Source organism: Gekko japonicus, unplaced genomic scaffold (assembly GCF_001447785.1).
Source record: "Gekko japonicus isolate JY-2015 unplaced genomic scaffold, Gekko_japonicus_V1.1 scaffold392, whole genome shotgun sequence".
Taxonomy (NCBI): Eukaryota; Metazoa; Chordata; class Lepidosauria; order Squamata; family Gekkonidae; genus Gekko; species Gekko japonicus.
This window is the reverse complement of record NW_015174853.1, coordinates 996,713-1,010,945: the sequence shown is the minus strand read 5'-3', so window position 1 is coordinate 1,010,945 and position 14,233 is coordinate 996,713. Positions and strand designations below refer to the sequence as shown.

Below are 14,233 nucleotides of genomic sequence, written 5' to 3'. Positions count from 1 at the left end.
TATTGGCGGGGAATTCAAACCCTCCAATGGAGTGGGAGGTACTGGGCCGGGAGTGTATATAGTTGGCCTTGCAGGGCCGTTGTGTGTCTTCATGTTAGGTACAATAAACGTGTGCAACCGCATGTCGTCGTCTGAGTCTTCCATGCGGCGAACCCAGTACTTTTCACCCTGTATGACCATTTCACCATGTCAAGAAGTGTTTTGAGTCTCATTTGCAAGAGCATTTCTTTTCCAATTCATACCACCTTCAGCAACTTCCCAGTGATGCTGGTTTGTGATCTAGGCTCACTCCATGACCAATGAGACTCAATGAGGAGTTATGACATCAGGTATTTGCTGGCACACTGGGCTGCTTGAGATGTCTTGCAGGTTAGTCCAGAGATCACTTTCCATTCACCTAAGCAACACGTAACGTTATGCAGCTGCCATTTCCTTAAACATCCATACCAAATGGTACAACTAGAAGAAGACAAGCAAATAAAAATAACCACAAATAGAAAGAAGAACTTGCTGACTTTCATCCATCTCATCAAATAGCTTAATGTCTAGAATAAAGATTCCAGAAGATGAAGACCATCCTGATATTCCTGATGGAGTCCATTTTAAAAATTCCTTGAAGGAATTTCAAAAACTTGTTGAGAAAATAGTAGCTCAGAAGAGGGAGGAAAGACAAGGGTTGTACACTAAAGATGGTGGTAAGGAAAATTCTGCTTTCAGTGTTAAAGTGTGTAATATGGGGCAAGAATGGAGAACATGTTTTTTAAAAAGAAGCAAATCAACCCAGACAGCGATCTACATTCCCCTTCCTCCTTAATTATTCTAATTTTAAAAAATATCTTTCTTTTAGGGGACTGGGAAACCAGTTCCAGGATTAGGGACGTTGCTCAATGGCAGAGAACATACTTTGCATGCAAAAGATTGTGGGTTAATCCCTGCTATTTCTAATTAAGGGGTTTTAGGTAAACAGGAATTGGGAAAGAAGCTTCTGCTGCCAATCAGAATAGACTATACTGAGCTAGATAAGCCAATAGTCTTAATTTGTATAAGGCAGCTTCTTCATATGTTCAGGATTTGCTGCTATATTTTTTAAAAAATAAATACTGAGATTTTCATTCATAAAAATGAAAACAAAGTAGAAAACACTATTGAAATTGAGCAGAGAAGAGAGGGAGGAAAAATGAAGTGGAGGACTAATAATACATTTGACAAAGTTTCTCATGATATCCTTGAGGATAAGATGGTTAAGTGTGGGCTGGATGGTGCAACCGTTGGATGGATTCATGGTTGGTTGAAAAATCATACCCACAGAGTGCTTGTAAATGGCTCTGTGTATACGTGGAGGGAAGTCTCGACTGGAGTGCCACAGGGCTCTGTCCTAGGCCTGGTGTTGTTCAACGTTTTTATAAAGGACCTGGAGGAAGACATAGAGGGGATCCTTATAAAATTTGCAGATGACACGAAGCTGGGTGGGATTGCTAATTCTGAAGAAGACAGAGTCAGGATTCAAAAGGATCTAGATAGGGTGGAACAGTGGGCTGAGACAAATAAAATGAATTCCAATAGAGATAAGTGCAAAGTCTTACACTTAGGTACAAAAAATCAAAGGCACAGATATGGAATGGGAGAGACTTGGCTCAACAGCAGCACATGTGAAAGGGATATAGGTGTTCTGGTTGATCACAAGCTAAACATGAGCCTACAGTGTGAAGAAAGCTAATGCAATCTTAGGATGCATTAACAGAAGCATTGTGTCCAGATCATGGGAGGTGGTAGTTCCGCTCTATTCTGCTATGGTCAGGCCCCACCTGGAGTACTGTGTCCAGTTTTGGGCACCACATTTTAGGAAGGATGTTGACAAGCTCAAGCGTGTCCAGAAGAGGGCAACCAGGATGGTGAGAGGGTTGGAATCCAAGTCTTATGAGGAAAGGCTGAAAGAGTTGGGTATGTTTAGCCTGGGAAAGAGAAGGCTTAGAGGGGACATGATTGCAGTCTTCAAGTATCTGAAGGGCTGTCATGTAGAAGATGGAGCGGATCTATTCTCTCTTGCTCCGGATTACAAGATTAGATCTAATGGGTGGAAATTACAAGGGAGTCATTACCGGCTAAATATCAGGAGAAACTTCCTAACTGTAAGAGTGGTTGAGCAGTGGAACAGACCGCCTTGGGAGGTGGTGGATGCTCCTTTGCTGGACGTTTTCAAGTGGAGACTGGACGACCATCTTTTGGGTATGTTGTAGGGCTATCTTTTGGGTATGCTCCTGCAGAGTGCAGGGGGTTGGACTAGATGACCTGCAAGTTCCCTTCCAACTCTAACATTCTATGATTCTATGAACCAATAATTTATTAGATTTGTATTTACATTTTCTTTCATTGCAGAGGAAATGGATTATGATAAATTCTGTGCTGCAGTCCAGGAGCTGTTTGGTCCTGAAGTGAAGCCTCAGGATGTTAAAACCTTCTACAGGAAGATCAGTAACAACCCAGATGGGCGGACAGAATGGTGTGAGGTACATTTGTTTGCTTGTTAATAGTTGTGGTATGCCTCAGCCACACCAAAAACAAACTACCTGATCTGTTTTCAGACGTCTTATTAGGGGCCCACCTATGCAAACTCTGACACTGATGTGCTTACCACCACCAGAACGACCCTGATTTACCATCAAAGTGTTAACAGCATGAAGGTCTTGGACTGAGGGCTGTCTGGGTATGTGGGAATGTTACCTTTTCACACAGGGAACAGCTAAGGTTTGACCTTGCAAATGATTTGATCCTGCGTCCTCTGATTTGCCAACAATGGAACAGAAAGTGTCCAGGGAATATGGCTCTGTGTATCAGAACATTTGTGTTTATACTTGTAGATAATCTGCCGGTGTGATAGGATTGATGCTTAGTGAATTCTGGGATAATCTGAGGACATTTTGTCTCTTTTGGGGAGAGTGGATTGGCCTCTGTGCTGTGAGTATGGGAAGCACTGTCATCCAGAAGGTGTGGGCTGCTGAATAAATCACGATTCTTTTCTGCTATTCTTGGAAAGGCAGTTCTTAGGATACAGCAATCATTCAGCAAACTGCGCCATCAGCTTTGGATAGGAAGCCATGATGTTTTTCTTTTAGATTGACCTTGTGACCCAAAGTGAATACATATGTAACAAGCTGGTGCCCTAAGAATACAGAAATCCTTTCCTACAATGCTCTCTGGGGTATCTTGTGTTGTTTTAATTTTTAAAGGCTACTTAGAAATAAGCAGGAATTATAAATAACATTTACGGGCCTTTCAGCTATGGGTTGTTCTGACAAAACATAGATTTTTGCACTCTGGAGTCTTCAATTCAACCCTCACCCCACCCCACCCGGTTTGAAGTGATGCAACCAATATTTGTGCTTAAAGTATTATGCTTCAGTAGCAATAAATGTTCTGACTATCTACAGCAACACCTCATTTAGCTGCTCTTCATAGATTAGCTAGATAGGCATTCAGGTTCCACATAGCCCTCTTCAGATGAATGTGCTGCTGATAACAAAGCCTTTTTCACCAGCAATATCAGTAGACCAGAGCTAAGCACTTTATATATTACACTATTAACCTTTGGAACATTGGTCTTAAATCATTCTTTCCTTCTCTTCCTCTTCTTTTCTCTAGCTACTAACAGACTTTAAAAATAGAAAAGAGCAAGAGTCCAGTAGCACCTTAAAAACTAACAGAAAATAAAGGAGAAATGGGGAGGCTATATGTTCTATGTCTGTCTCCGTTTGATATAACCTTGGGCAGTTTAGCAGGAAAAAATAGTATAACTACTCTGGTCTTTCCAAACCCCTTCATTATTTGTATTATGTCTACAATATAGCACTCGATATATAAATCCTGTCTTCATTCACCCTCACAACAGCACCCTGAAATAAATTCTTTTTTGAGGTATGGTACTGAGGATCATTTTTGAAATTACATATTTCTTATGGAAGCTCTTCTCCATGCACACACACACATTGTATGTGTGTAGTTTCAGGTGGGTAGCTGTGTTAGTATGCAGTAGAAGAACAACGTTTGAGCCAAGTGGCACCTTAAAGAACAACAGAATTTTTCAGGGTATAAATTTTCCCGAGTCAAAGATCATTTCATTAGATACAAATAGAATGAATCAGCCCTTATATCCAGGTCAGAAGGTGTATGGGGTGTTGCAAAGAAGGGCCTGTTTATTTATTTATTATTTTTATTTTTATCCCGCCCTCCCCGTAGGCTCAGGAGTTGGAGTCAGGATGGAGAGGTACAGTGCAAACTAGGGTTGCCAACCCCCCCGGTTTGCCAGGGGTCCCCCATTGGGGGGGGGTTTCTACCCGCCCCCAACACCCACAGCCACCCATCTCTCTCCCTTTAAGTGTGTGGAACCCGTGTTTCCTCACAAGCCCGATCTTCGCAAGCTTGCAGGGAAATGCCAGCTTCGTGCTCTTAAAAGGGAAATGCGGCTGCTCTTAAAGGGGAAACACCGGCTCCTTTAAGTACAGGGAACTGCCGTTTCTGGAGATCTGGCGCACGAGCTGGTGGGGGGGCCGGATGTCCCCAATGTGATGTCATCACGTCAGGGATGCCCCGCCCCCTCCAGGAATGTCCCCAAAGTCCCCCGCTGGGGTGGAAGATGGACTTGGCAACCCTAGTGCAAACTGTAATCAACTTAATTAGAGCTGGGAGGTAGGAAATGCAGAAAATTAGCATCTGTAATGAGATAAAAGGCCGCGGTGGCTCAGAGGTTAAGATGCTGAGCTGTAGCTCGGCAGTTCGAGACGAGAGTGCTGTGTGATGGAGTGAGGTCCTGCCAGCCTAGCAGTTCGAAAGCAAGAAATTGCAAGTAGATAAATGGGTACAACTTTGGTGGGAAGGCAACAGCGTTCCATGCGCCTTGTTGTTTAGTCATGCTGGCCACATGACCACGGAAAAATCTTCAGACAGTGCTGGCTCTTCGGCTTGGAAACGGAGATAAGCACCACGCCCTAGAGTCGGATTCCACTGGCTTTCAAGCAAGGGAGACCTTTACCTTTACTAATGAGATAAGAATCCTATGTCCCTACTCAACCCTGGAGGTGGGGGTCCATTGTCCTAAACTTGTTCTAGTTCAGCAGTCTCTTTTTGAATCTTCTCTGCAGTCAAATACATACACAGTGGTGGAAGTTTCACTGTCAGGTATAAACCAGGAAATATTGAAGTCATTACAACAAATGGTCTTGTGCCACCTTAAAGACGAATACATTTATTGTGGCATGTGATTTGTATCCCAGAGCTCACTACATCAGATACATGAATCTAATAAATTGTGCCCTGGTTCACAAAAGCTCATGCCACAATAAATTCATGAGAATTTAAGGTTCTAGAAGATGTTTAGTCCAACACAGCTAACTCTCTGGAATCTCTCAATAATTATACTATTCAACCCAGGAAACTCATTCTGCTATTAACCATATGTGAAGCTCAATGGAAATGTATTATATTAACACGACATGTATTGAAGGTTTCAGTCAAGTGCAGATTCAAGTAAAGCATAGGGGTTCCTATAGGCCAGGGGTGGCCAAACTGTGGCTCATGAGCTGTATGCGGCTCTTGGAGCCCTCTTCTGCAGCTCCTGAGCCTTGCCCCCCTGCCCCCCCACTTTGAAAGCGGAGGATTTTTTCCCCAGGGGCCCAGCCTTTGTTGGAGTTGGGTGGGTGGGAAGGGGCTGCTTCCTGGAAACTAAGCCCTGCCCACAGCTCCCAACAGTCCACAGTCGGTGGGCACTCCAGAGCAGGGTGGCAGGGACTGTTTTCGGGGGGGGGCACAGGGCCTCCTCACCACAAGCGGGGGATGGTGTCTGCCAGGGAAGGAGGGAGTTTGGGAGGGCTCTGGCCAGGGCACGCCATTGCCTCCCTCCCCTCCATAGGCCTTTAAGCAGAGCATGGCAAGAGGCTCTTCATGGGTCTCTCGCCACCAGCACCATGGGGGGGGGGGCTGTAGGGGATTCTCTCTGCCAGGGAGGGAGGGAGGGAAGGAGGGAGGGAGGGCCCCAGCCAGGCCAGGCCTTTCTCTCTCCTCCCCCACCATGGGCTTTTAAATCTCTCTTTCTGTCTCTCTTTCTCTCCTCCTTTCTGTCATTTTGTCTTTCTTTCTGTTTCTCTCTGTCCCTTTCTCTCTCTCTGTCCCCGCCTCTCTCTCTGTCCCTCTCTCTCTCCCTCTCTCTCTGTATCTATCTTTCTCTTTCTCTGTCTCTCTTCTCTCTCTTTCTCTGTCCCTTCCTGTGACGTCACTTTCATGCCACTCCCCCAAACCCGCCTCTTCCTCCAAAGTCAACTTGTGGCTCTCGAGCATCTGACATTTAGTCTATGTGGCTCTTGTATGAAGAAAGTTTGGCCACCCCTGCGATAGGCCATCAAAGCAGCCCCAAATCACCTTCACGGATAAATACTGCACCCAGTTTTTCAGAGTTAAATGGACTGTGGATTTTTAAAAGGCAGTCAATGGAACTGGATGACTCTGCCCCAATTGCTATGCTAATAACTTCACATTAGCTGCAGCTTAAGCTCCTTAAAATTCTGGTATCTGACAAAGAAATGATTACTTGCCAAAGTCCCCCTGCTGAGGCCATGGATAAATCAGCCCTCGGATGTAAGACAAAGGTTGTCTTTATGCTGCCCAAGGGTATAAATCAAAGGGGAAAGATACACAGATTTAAAAGTAGACTGACTTTAAAATGACCCTTTTCCTCTCTGATGAACCAGCTTGTATTTGGCATGATGGCTTAGAATGCCAGGCAGGCTTCCATTTCAAAAGGTGCCCTAAATCCTGTATTGGACCTGATCTGTCAGCAGAATAATACAAGCAAAGTTTTTTCCCCCCTCCAGCATCTCTCCCAGTCTAGTTGTTTATCAACCTTGAATACATAGGGACATTTCCAAACTAATGTCAGATACCCTTGGAATAACCACCGCATCTTTTCTGGTTCTATCCAATCACTCAGCCATGCGTAGTTCAAGTATCCCCTCATATGCATGAGGAACGAAGGCCTGATCAGCATTCACTTCCATGACAGGCTTTCCACAAGCCTCATTTGTATCACATTAAATGTTTCAAATCAATTGGGGAAAAGAAGCTGTTTCTTCTTCCTACCAGGCCCACTTCTCTTTTTAAAAGGCCGGACCATGGAGATTCAAGTGGGGATCCAGTTTTCAGTTGGAATTTTCCTACCATGGAATAATTTCCTAACTTCTCAGTAGTTCACTGGGGGAAGATCACCAGGAGAGAAACAGAAGGGAGGGGGGAATCTCAGCCATAAGGAAGATGGAAATAAGGCAGAGCTCATTATTTGGCCAGCAACAGGGAAATTAAAACAGAAGAGGCAAGAAGAGAGCCCACATCATGCAGAGCAAAGCATGCTTCTAACAGCACACCCGATTGCACACACAGAAACACAACACAGCAGAGGGTGCTTGGAATGCCCTGTCAGGCCTTGGGTCAAAACCAGCCATATATACTTGAGCAGAGAAGCGCAGGCTTAGCATGTATGATCTCTCCAGTTCAAGCCCTGCATAGAGCTAATTACAGATGTGATTCCGACTCCTCCCCAAGATGGCGTCAAGACAGCTGCTCTGACTTACAATGCTTCGCAAGTGACTTGCAATTTCATTATTTTACTATTTATCTTAATTTCTTGCAAGGGCTAATTATAAGACAGCCCTCAAAGGAGTATTAGATACAGCTGTGCTTTTGTACCATCAGACCTTATCATTGGGGATAGGCCAGAGGTCGATTTAGGGGAATCGCGGGGGATCGCCGTTCCCCCGGGTGAGGTGCAGGGGGGCGGGGCACATGACGAAGCCCCACCCCCTGCTTCCGGCCGCCCCGCTTCCGGACCTCATTCAGCCAGGAGGAGGCAGGAGAAGAGGGAGGGTAAGTTGCTTCCTTCCCGCCTCTCCCCACCCCTGCCTGCCTGGGGCCAGGGAGGGCCTTGGCAGGGCTTCCTCGCACTCCCGCCGGCCTTGCAGGTCTACCGCCGGGCCCCTGATGGGGCTCGGCAGTGGAGCCGCAAGGCTGCCACCAGTGGCGGCCAGGACCGTTGGGGGTCGGGGGCCTTCATGGGGCTTCCTCACGCTCCCACCGGCCTTGCAGGTCCACCACCGGGCCCCTCCCCACAACAGTCACTCTGGGAGGTAGGTGGGGCTGAGAGAGCTCTGAGAGAACTGCCCTTTTAAGGACAGCTCTTATCAGAACTATGGCTTGCCCAAGGTCATCCAGCAGCTGCAAGTGGAGGAGTGGGGAATCAAACCCGGTTCTCCCAGATTAGAGTCCATGCACTTAACCACTACACTTAACCGTGCACTTAACCACTACACCAAATAATCACAACATATACTTCTGATGGATTATATAATCAAAATATCACAGTAGAATTTGAACAGAGGTTTTATCCCACATATAATGTTCTCAAAAACAAAGAAGTATGGTTCTTCCTTCTAATACTTTTTCTGTGTACACTAGGAAAAAGGCCCATTGTGGAAATAAATACAACGGCCTCTAGAAAGAGGCTCTGGGCGGGTGCCCCAGGCTTGGACACTCAGTGGGTGGGTGGGATTTGAGGTCGCTCAGGCTTTGGTGGCCCCGGCTCAACTCAAGCACAATAATGCAGTTTCAGTCCTCTTCAGCTACTATTTGCAAGTGGGTTTTGCCATTTCACACAATAAAATCCAGTTGCAATTTGTATTGAAAGTGCGTTATTTAATGTGGGTAAAAGCGCCATTATAGAAGTGGGGGCCTACAAAACTCACAGGGCGGGAATCCCATATTCTCCCCCATCACTGAGTCTTCCCCAGCCTAACCACCACTCTGAAGCCTGGCAGCGGCAGTGTCTTAGCTTGTGCAGAGAATGCTACTTTAACTTCCCCAGCCTTCTCTCATGGTCCATAATCTGAGCCTAGGACCCAAGGAAAACCTTAAATGGCTGGGCATTGTAAGCTTCCCTTCCAGATCTACTCAGAGTTGGCAGTGGCTGTTCAGGTTCTCAGGCTGAAGTCTTTCTCATAATAAGCCAAAGCCTGGTTCTTTTAACAGGAGGTGCCAGGGATAGAACCTTGCATGACAAGCAGAAGTTCTTCAACTGAGCCATGACCTGGATAGCCGAGGCAAAAACCTGGGACAGGGATTATTGCTCTAGCAAACCTAGGTGGCTCCTGTACCAAACTCAATAAACACAAAAGACTCTATCAAGATGCATAAAAATGTTTGCAATCAACTAACCCTCCCCACACACACACAGAAGACTTAAAGAAACAGCTCCAGGAAACTCTGCTAGTGCCTCAAGTGCAATCAATGCAAAAGAAAACTACCCCAAAGTACAGCAGTATTAACAACCAAACTCTCCCCCACACACACACACAGCTGACTTAAAGATATAGCTCCAGGAGACTCTGCTGATGCCTCAAATGTAATCAGTACACAAGAAAACTATCCCAAAGTACAGCAATGTTAATGCCCAAACTCTCTCTCTCTCACTCACACACAGAGCACACTTAAAGAAATAGCTCCAGGAGACTCATGCTGCTGGTGCCCGAAGTACAATCAATACAAAAGAAAACCACTCCGAAGTACAGCAGCATTAACAACCAGTCTCCCTCTCCATTTCACAGCAGACTTAAGGGAATAAAAAGCTCTACCCAATCCACGTGGCTGGGAACTGGGAAGTAGCCCCACGCTCTGCTCCCTGCACTAAGCGGCAGCTCAGAAGATTGAGGATGGGGAGGGGGAGAGAGCCACAGGCTGGATTAAAGCCCTGGGTGGGCCACTTCCAGCCCGCAGGCCGCATGTTTGAGACCCCTGATCTAGAACTAGTTTGTCTTTTTGGCAATCCATGGTATCCATAAAACTCTCCTCCAACACCACATTTCAAGTGAATCGACTTTCTGTCTGCTTTCCTCACTTTCCAACATTCACATCCATACATAGTAATAGGGAAATACTGTCATTTGAATTACTTTGATCTTGGTCACCAGTTACATATCCTTACACTTAAGCATCTTTTCTAGCTCCTTCATGGCTACCCTTCCCAGTCTCAATCTCCTTCTGATTTCTTGGGTGTGGTCTCCCTTTTGGTTGCTGATGGAGGCAAGGAATAGAAAATCTTGAACAACTTCAGTTTCTTCACCATCAACCTTCAAGTTGTATAATTTCTCAGTAGTCATTACTTTTGTCCTCTTGATGTTCAGCTGTAATCCTTGTTTTGAACTTTCTGCTTTAACTTTCATCAGTATTTGTTTCAACTCTTCACTATCTTCTGCCAGTAATATAGTATCATAGTGTTCCTTCCACCAGTTTTTATTCCACCTACTTCTAAATCTAATCCAGTTTTCCTTATGATATGTTCGGCATATAGATTGAAGAGATAGGGAGATAAAAAACATCCTTGTCTGATACCTTTGCCAATCAGAAACCATTCTGTTTCTCCATATTCTGGTCTAACAGTTGCCTCTTGTCTGGAATATAGGTTGCACATCACAATAATCAGATGTTGCGGCACACCCATTTCTTTTAAAACCAACCACAGCTTTTCATGATCCATGCAATCAAAAGTTTTTATGTACTCTATGAAACACAAGTTGGTTTTCTTCTGAAATTCTTTCATAACACTCCAGTAACCAATGTCAATTTGCAATATGATCTCTAGTGTCTCTTTTCTGAATCTGGCTTAAACATCTGGCATTTCTCATTCCATATAACAGTCTTTGCTGTAAAATTTTGAGCATCATGAGAAATTAATGTGGTGGTCTGAGAGTTACCGCAGTCTTTGACATCCCCTTTTTTGGAAATGGAATGTGAATTGAGGGTTTCGAGTCTGTGGGCCATTGTTTTGTTTTCCAGATTTGTTGGCACATTCTTGCTAAGATTTTGATGAACATTCTGTGGCTTGGAACAGCTTTATTGATATGCCATCTATCCTTTGTTTCTCCCAATTGCGCTCAGTGCAGCATTCACTTCCTTTCTAAAATTCCAGGTTCTTCTTCAAAAGATTCTTTTGGAAGGAATCTGTCATCCTTTCATCTCTTCTGTATAATTCTTCAGTGTATTGTTCCCATCTTTTCTTTATTTTGTCCTGTTCAGTTAATGTATTTCCATGTTGATCTTTCAGCATGCCTAACTGTGCTTTAATTTCCTCTTGATTTCTTAGATCTTGTGGAACAGATCTCTTATTCTTCCTTTGTTCTCTTCATTTCTTTACACTGGTTATTATAATAGTTCTCTTTGTCTCTGTGTGCAAGTCTTTGGAATGCTGCAGTTAGACTTCTTATTCTGTTTCTTTTACTTTTGCTTCTCATCTGTCTTTAGCAATTTTAAGAGTTTCATCAGTCATCCATTGAGGCTTCTAATATTTATGTTTTAGGTATTTTTAATTCTGGTTTTAAATTAAACTATTTATTGTTTTTGTTTCTGTTGTAAATCACCTTGAGCCCTGCTTGCAGGGAAGGGTGGCCTAATAAATCTGATTTTAAAAATAAATAATTTCTTTTGACTACAGGAATAGTTGTTGTGCATTCTTCCTTGGTTTCAACCCATAGTCCTTTCAGTTCCCATTCACTTGAATTTAGTATTGCAAATCTGTTCTTTACATAGTCTTTAAACTCCTCAGGAATGTTGTATAGATTGTATTTTGGCATTATGAATATTTTAGGGTTCTTTTTCTGCTTCATTCTAATTTTCAATATTAACAGTTCATGGTCTGTACCACAATCAGCTCCTGGCCTTGTTTTAGCAGAGAGAATAGAGCTTCTCCATCTTCTGCTTCCAGTTTAATCTGTTTAATTTCTGTAATGGCCATCCAGTGATGTCCACACATAGAATCATCTTCTCATCTGCCTGAAACCTGTGTTCACAATGAACAGCTTGTTGTGTTCACAGAACTCTATGAGTCACTTCCTGCTTCATTTGATCCTCCTAGCCCAAATTGTATGACAATATATGATTCTACTTTTTCCCACATTTGCATTTCAGTCAGCTGTAATTATTAACATATTTTGCTTAGGTGTGTGATCAATTTCTTCATGGACACTTGCATAAAAGCTTTCAGTTTCTTCCTCTTTAGCGTCGGTAACTGGGGCATAAACTTGAATGATAGTTATGCTGATAGGCTTTCCATGAAGATATATCTTAATGTAGACATATCTTAAATAATTTGGAACAGTCTTGGGTAGTGTGGTTAGACTTTGAGCAGGGAAGCCCATTGTGATGCCTCTTGTCCACTCACACAGAGTGCCTATCACCCTCTACAACCTCTCTTCTTCAGGTTCTGGGTTATACGTAGGTCAGGACGTCACACTCACTGCCCTTCTTGTCTCTTTTAAAATCTACAGAGAGTTATGATTATCTCACACCTCAGGTCCTCTCATGCCCAGAGACATCCACAGACAAGGTAGCCCAGCCCGCTTTAATAATCAGCCCTCAGTCACACAGAGCTGTTGGGGTTGGGGCTCAAACACTGTTCCAATCACTCACTGCCACCATTCATTCATATCCTAGAAAGTATTATGTAGACCTAGATATTAAATTGTGTGTGTTTGTCTGTGCTTCTTCCTTCCCCTTAGACATGCAGCCCACAGGGTTAATCAAACAAGAAAGCTTTCATGTATAAGAACAAAACACTGAGGAAAGTAAAGTCTAAGAAACAAAGTTTCACTTTCATTGAACTTTTGAACCGAGGCCCTATACCTACAACTGGGATCCTTTAGTTACAAATTTACTATGGCTGCGGTCACACGGAACATTAGCCATGCGAGTCAGACGGAAGACATGCGGGTTTTCCGGGCGCGATCTCACCGGCACATCTGGGAAGTGTAGCACTCCCGTGGCTCAAACGAGGCTTCCTGCCGAAACCACGCGGCAAAAAACTAGTACCTCCGAGGTACTAGTTTCCGGGGCAAACTGCCACACTTCCCCCCCGCAGTTTCCTGCCCGTGTGACCGGGACCTATGTCAGCCTGTTCCAAGCAGCTCAGTTGTACAGTTCCCCTCAGTCAGAAAAACTTTTTTAATCTCAGCCCTTAAACTGTCAGCTTCTCAGCTACTAACCTCTGTAATTTTTAAACTACTGTTTTCAAGTCTCCTGCTCTCAACGTTCCATCAGCTCTCATTGGCTGCTCTTAGGGAGAGGCTGAACCTAGCCTGTCTGTCACACCACTGCTCCTATTCCCACTCAGCTATTGGGCTGACTATCTAGTCTCTGCTTTCATAAATCTTGATCATATTCTATTAGGTAGTAGCACAGGTAGTAGCACAGGTAGTAGCACAGGTTCTCTCTCTCTCTCTCTCTCTCTCTCTAATCTATCTGTGCCAGTGCACACATATCTATACATACACACATTGGGCATAGATACATTTGGTACATATATACACATTTGGTGTGCTGTAGTAATTTGGGCAATTAAGTTTTTTAAATCTTTGGTATCATAATTATGTGCTTTGTTTTGTTTTAGCTCTTTGGCTATTTCATAGTGGAAGGTGATGCTCTTGCTGCCCAACTTGATGAAGAAAACATGGTTTTCCTGGTATCCAAAAAGCAGCGGATTACAAAAGCAGGTTGGATGTTTCATCCCAAATAAAATTTCTATGTAATTTCTCATGAATATAGGTAATATAATGAAATCCATGTAGCTACTTTTGTTCTCACATTGCCATATGCTCCATTAGAAGTTTCCTTTTAATGCTGGTTCCCATCATGACTAAGTTTTCATTCTTCCCAAATGAATGGAACGGATGATGCTCTTTGTTTCTGTTTCTCCAAAATCCATGCTAGTTAGTTGTTAATGTTAGTTAAGAAATATATTTTAATTAAGTGTCCTAAATTATACTTTTATTTGTTTTACTTAAAATATTGATATCCTGTCTTTTTTTTTTTTTTGGTATAAATCAAATCTTTTTTTTTTTTTTGGTATAAATAAAATTAAATCATTTTGTTTTTTTAATGTATAAATAAAATTAAATCATTTCGTTCTATCAATTGTCTACCCCGTTCCCAATTCCTCCCCTCCCTCCGGTGGCTTCCCGCAATACTTCTCCCCCTGCTCCAAATTGCTTCATATCATCAGCTATATCAATTTCTTATCGTTACGGTCTAAAGATAACATCATTTGACTTAATATTGATCTAAACATATTAAGTTTTGTTTCACATCCCAGTTCTTTTCCAGATATGTTTTAAAATCACTCCATTCTTGAAAAAACACGTCATCTTCTTTA

The 14,233-nt window shown here is 43.4% G+C and overlaps 1 protein-coding gene across 1 annotated transcript in view; it reads left to right on the top strand.

The window, feature by feature from the left end:
• Nucleotides 1-541: 541 nt before the first annotated feature.
• WDR64 (WD repeat domain 64) overlaps nucleotides 542-14,233 on the top strand; it is a gene marked incomplete at its 3' end in the record, with an annotated part of 128,473 nt that continues 114,781 nt past the window's right edge. Inside the window, exons 1-3 of the mRNA XM_015424565.1 lie at nucleotides 542-695; nucleotides 2,377-2,507; nucleotides 13,472-13,574. Coding sequence (XP_015280051.1) covers nucleotides 542-695; nucleotides 2,377-2,507; nucleotides 13,472-13,574 — 388 coding nt within the window. The remainder of the gene's footprint in view (nucleotides 696-2,376; nucleotides 2,508-13,471; nucleotides 13,575-14,233) is intronic.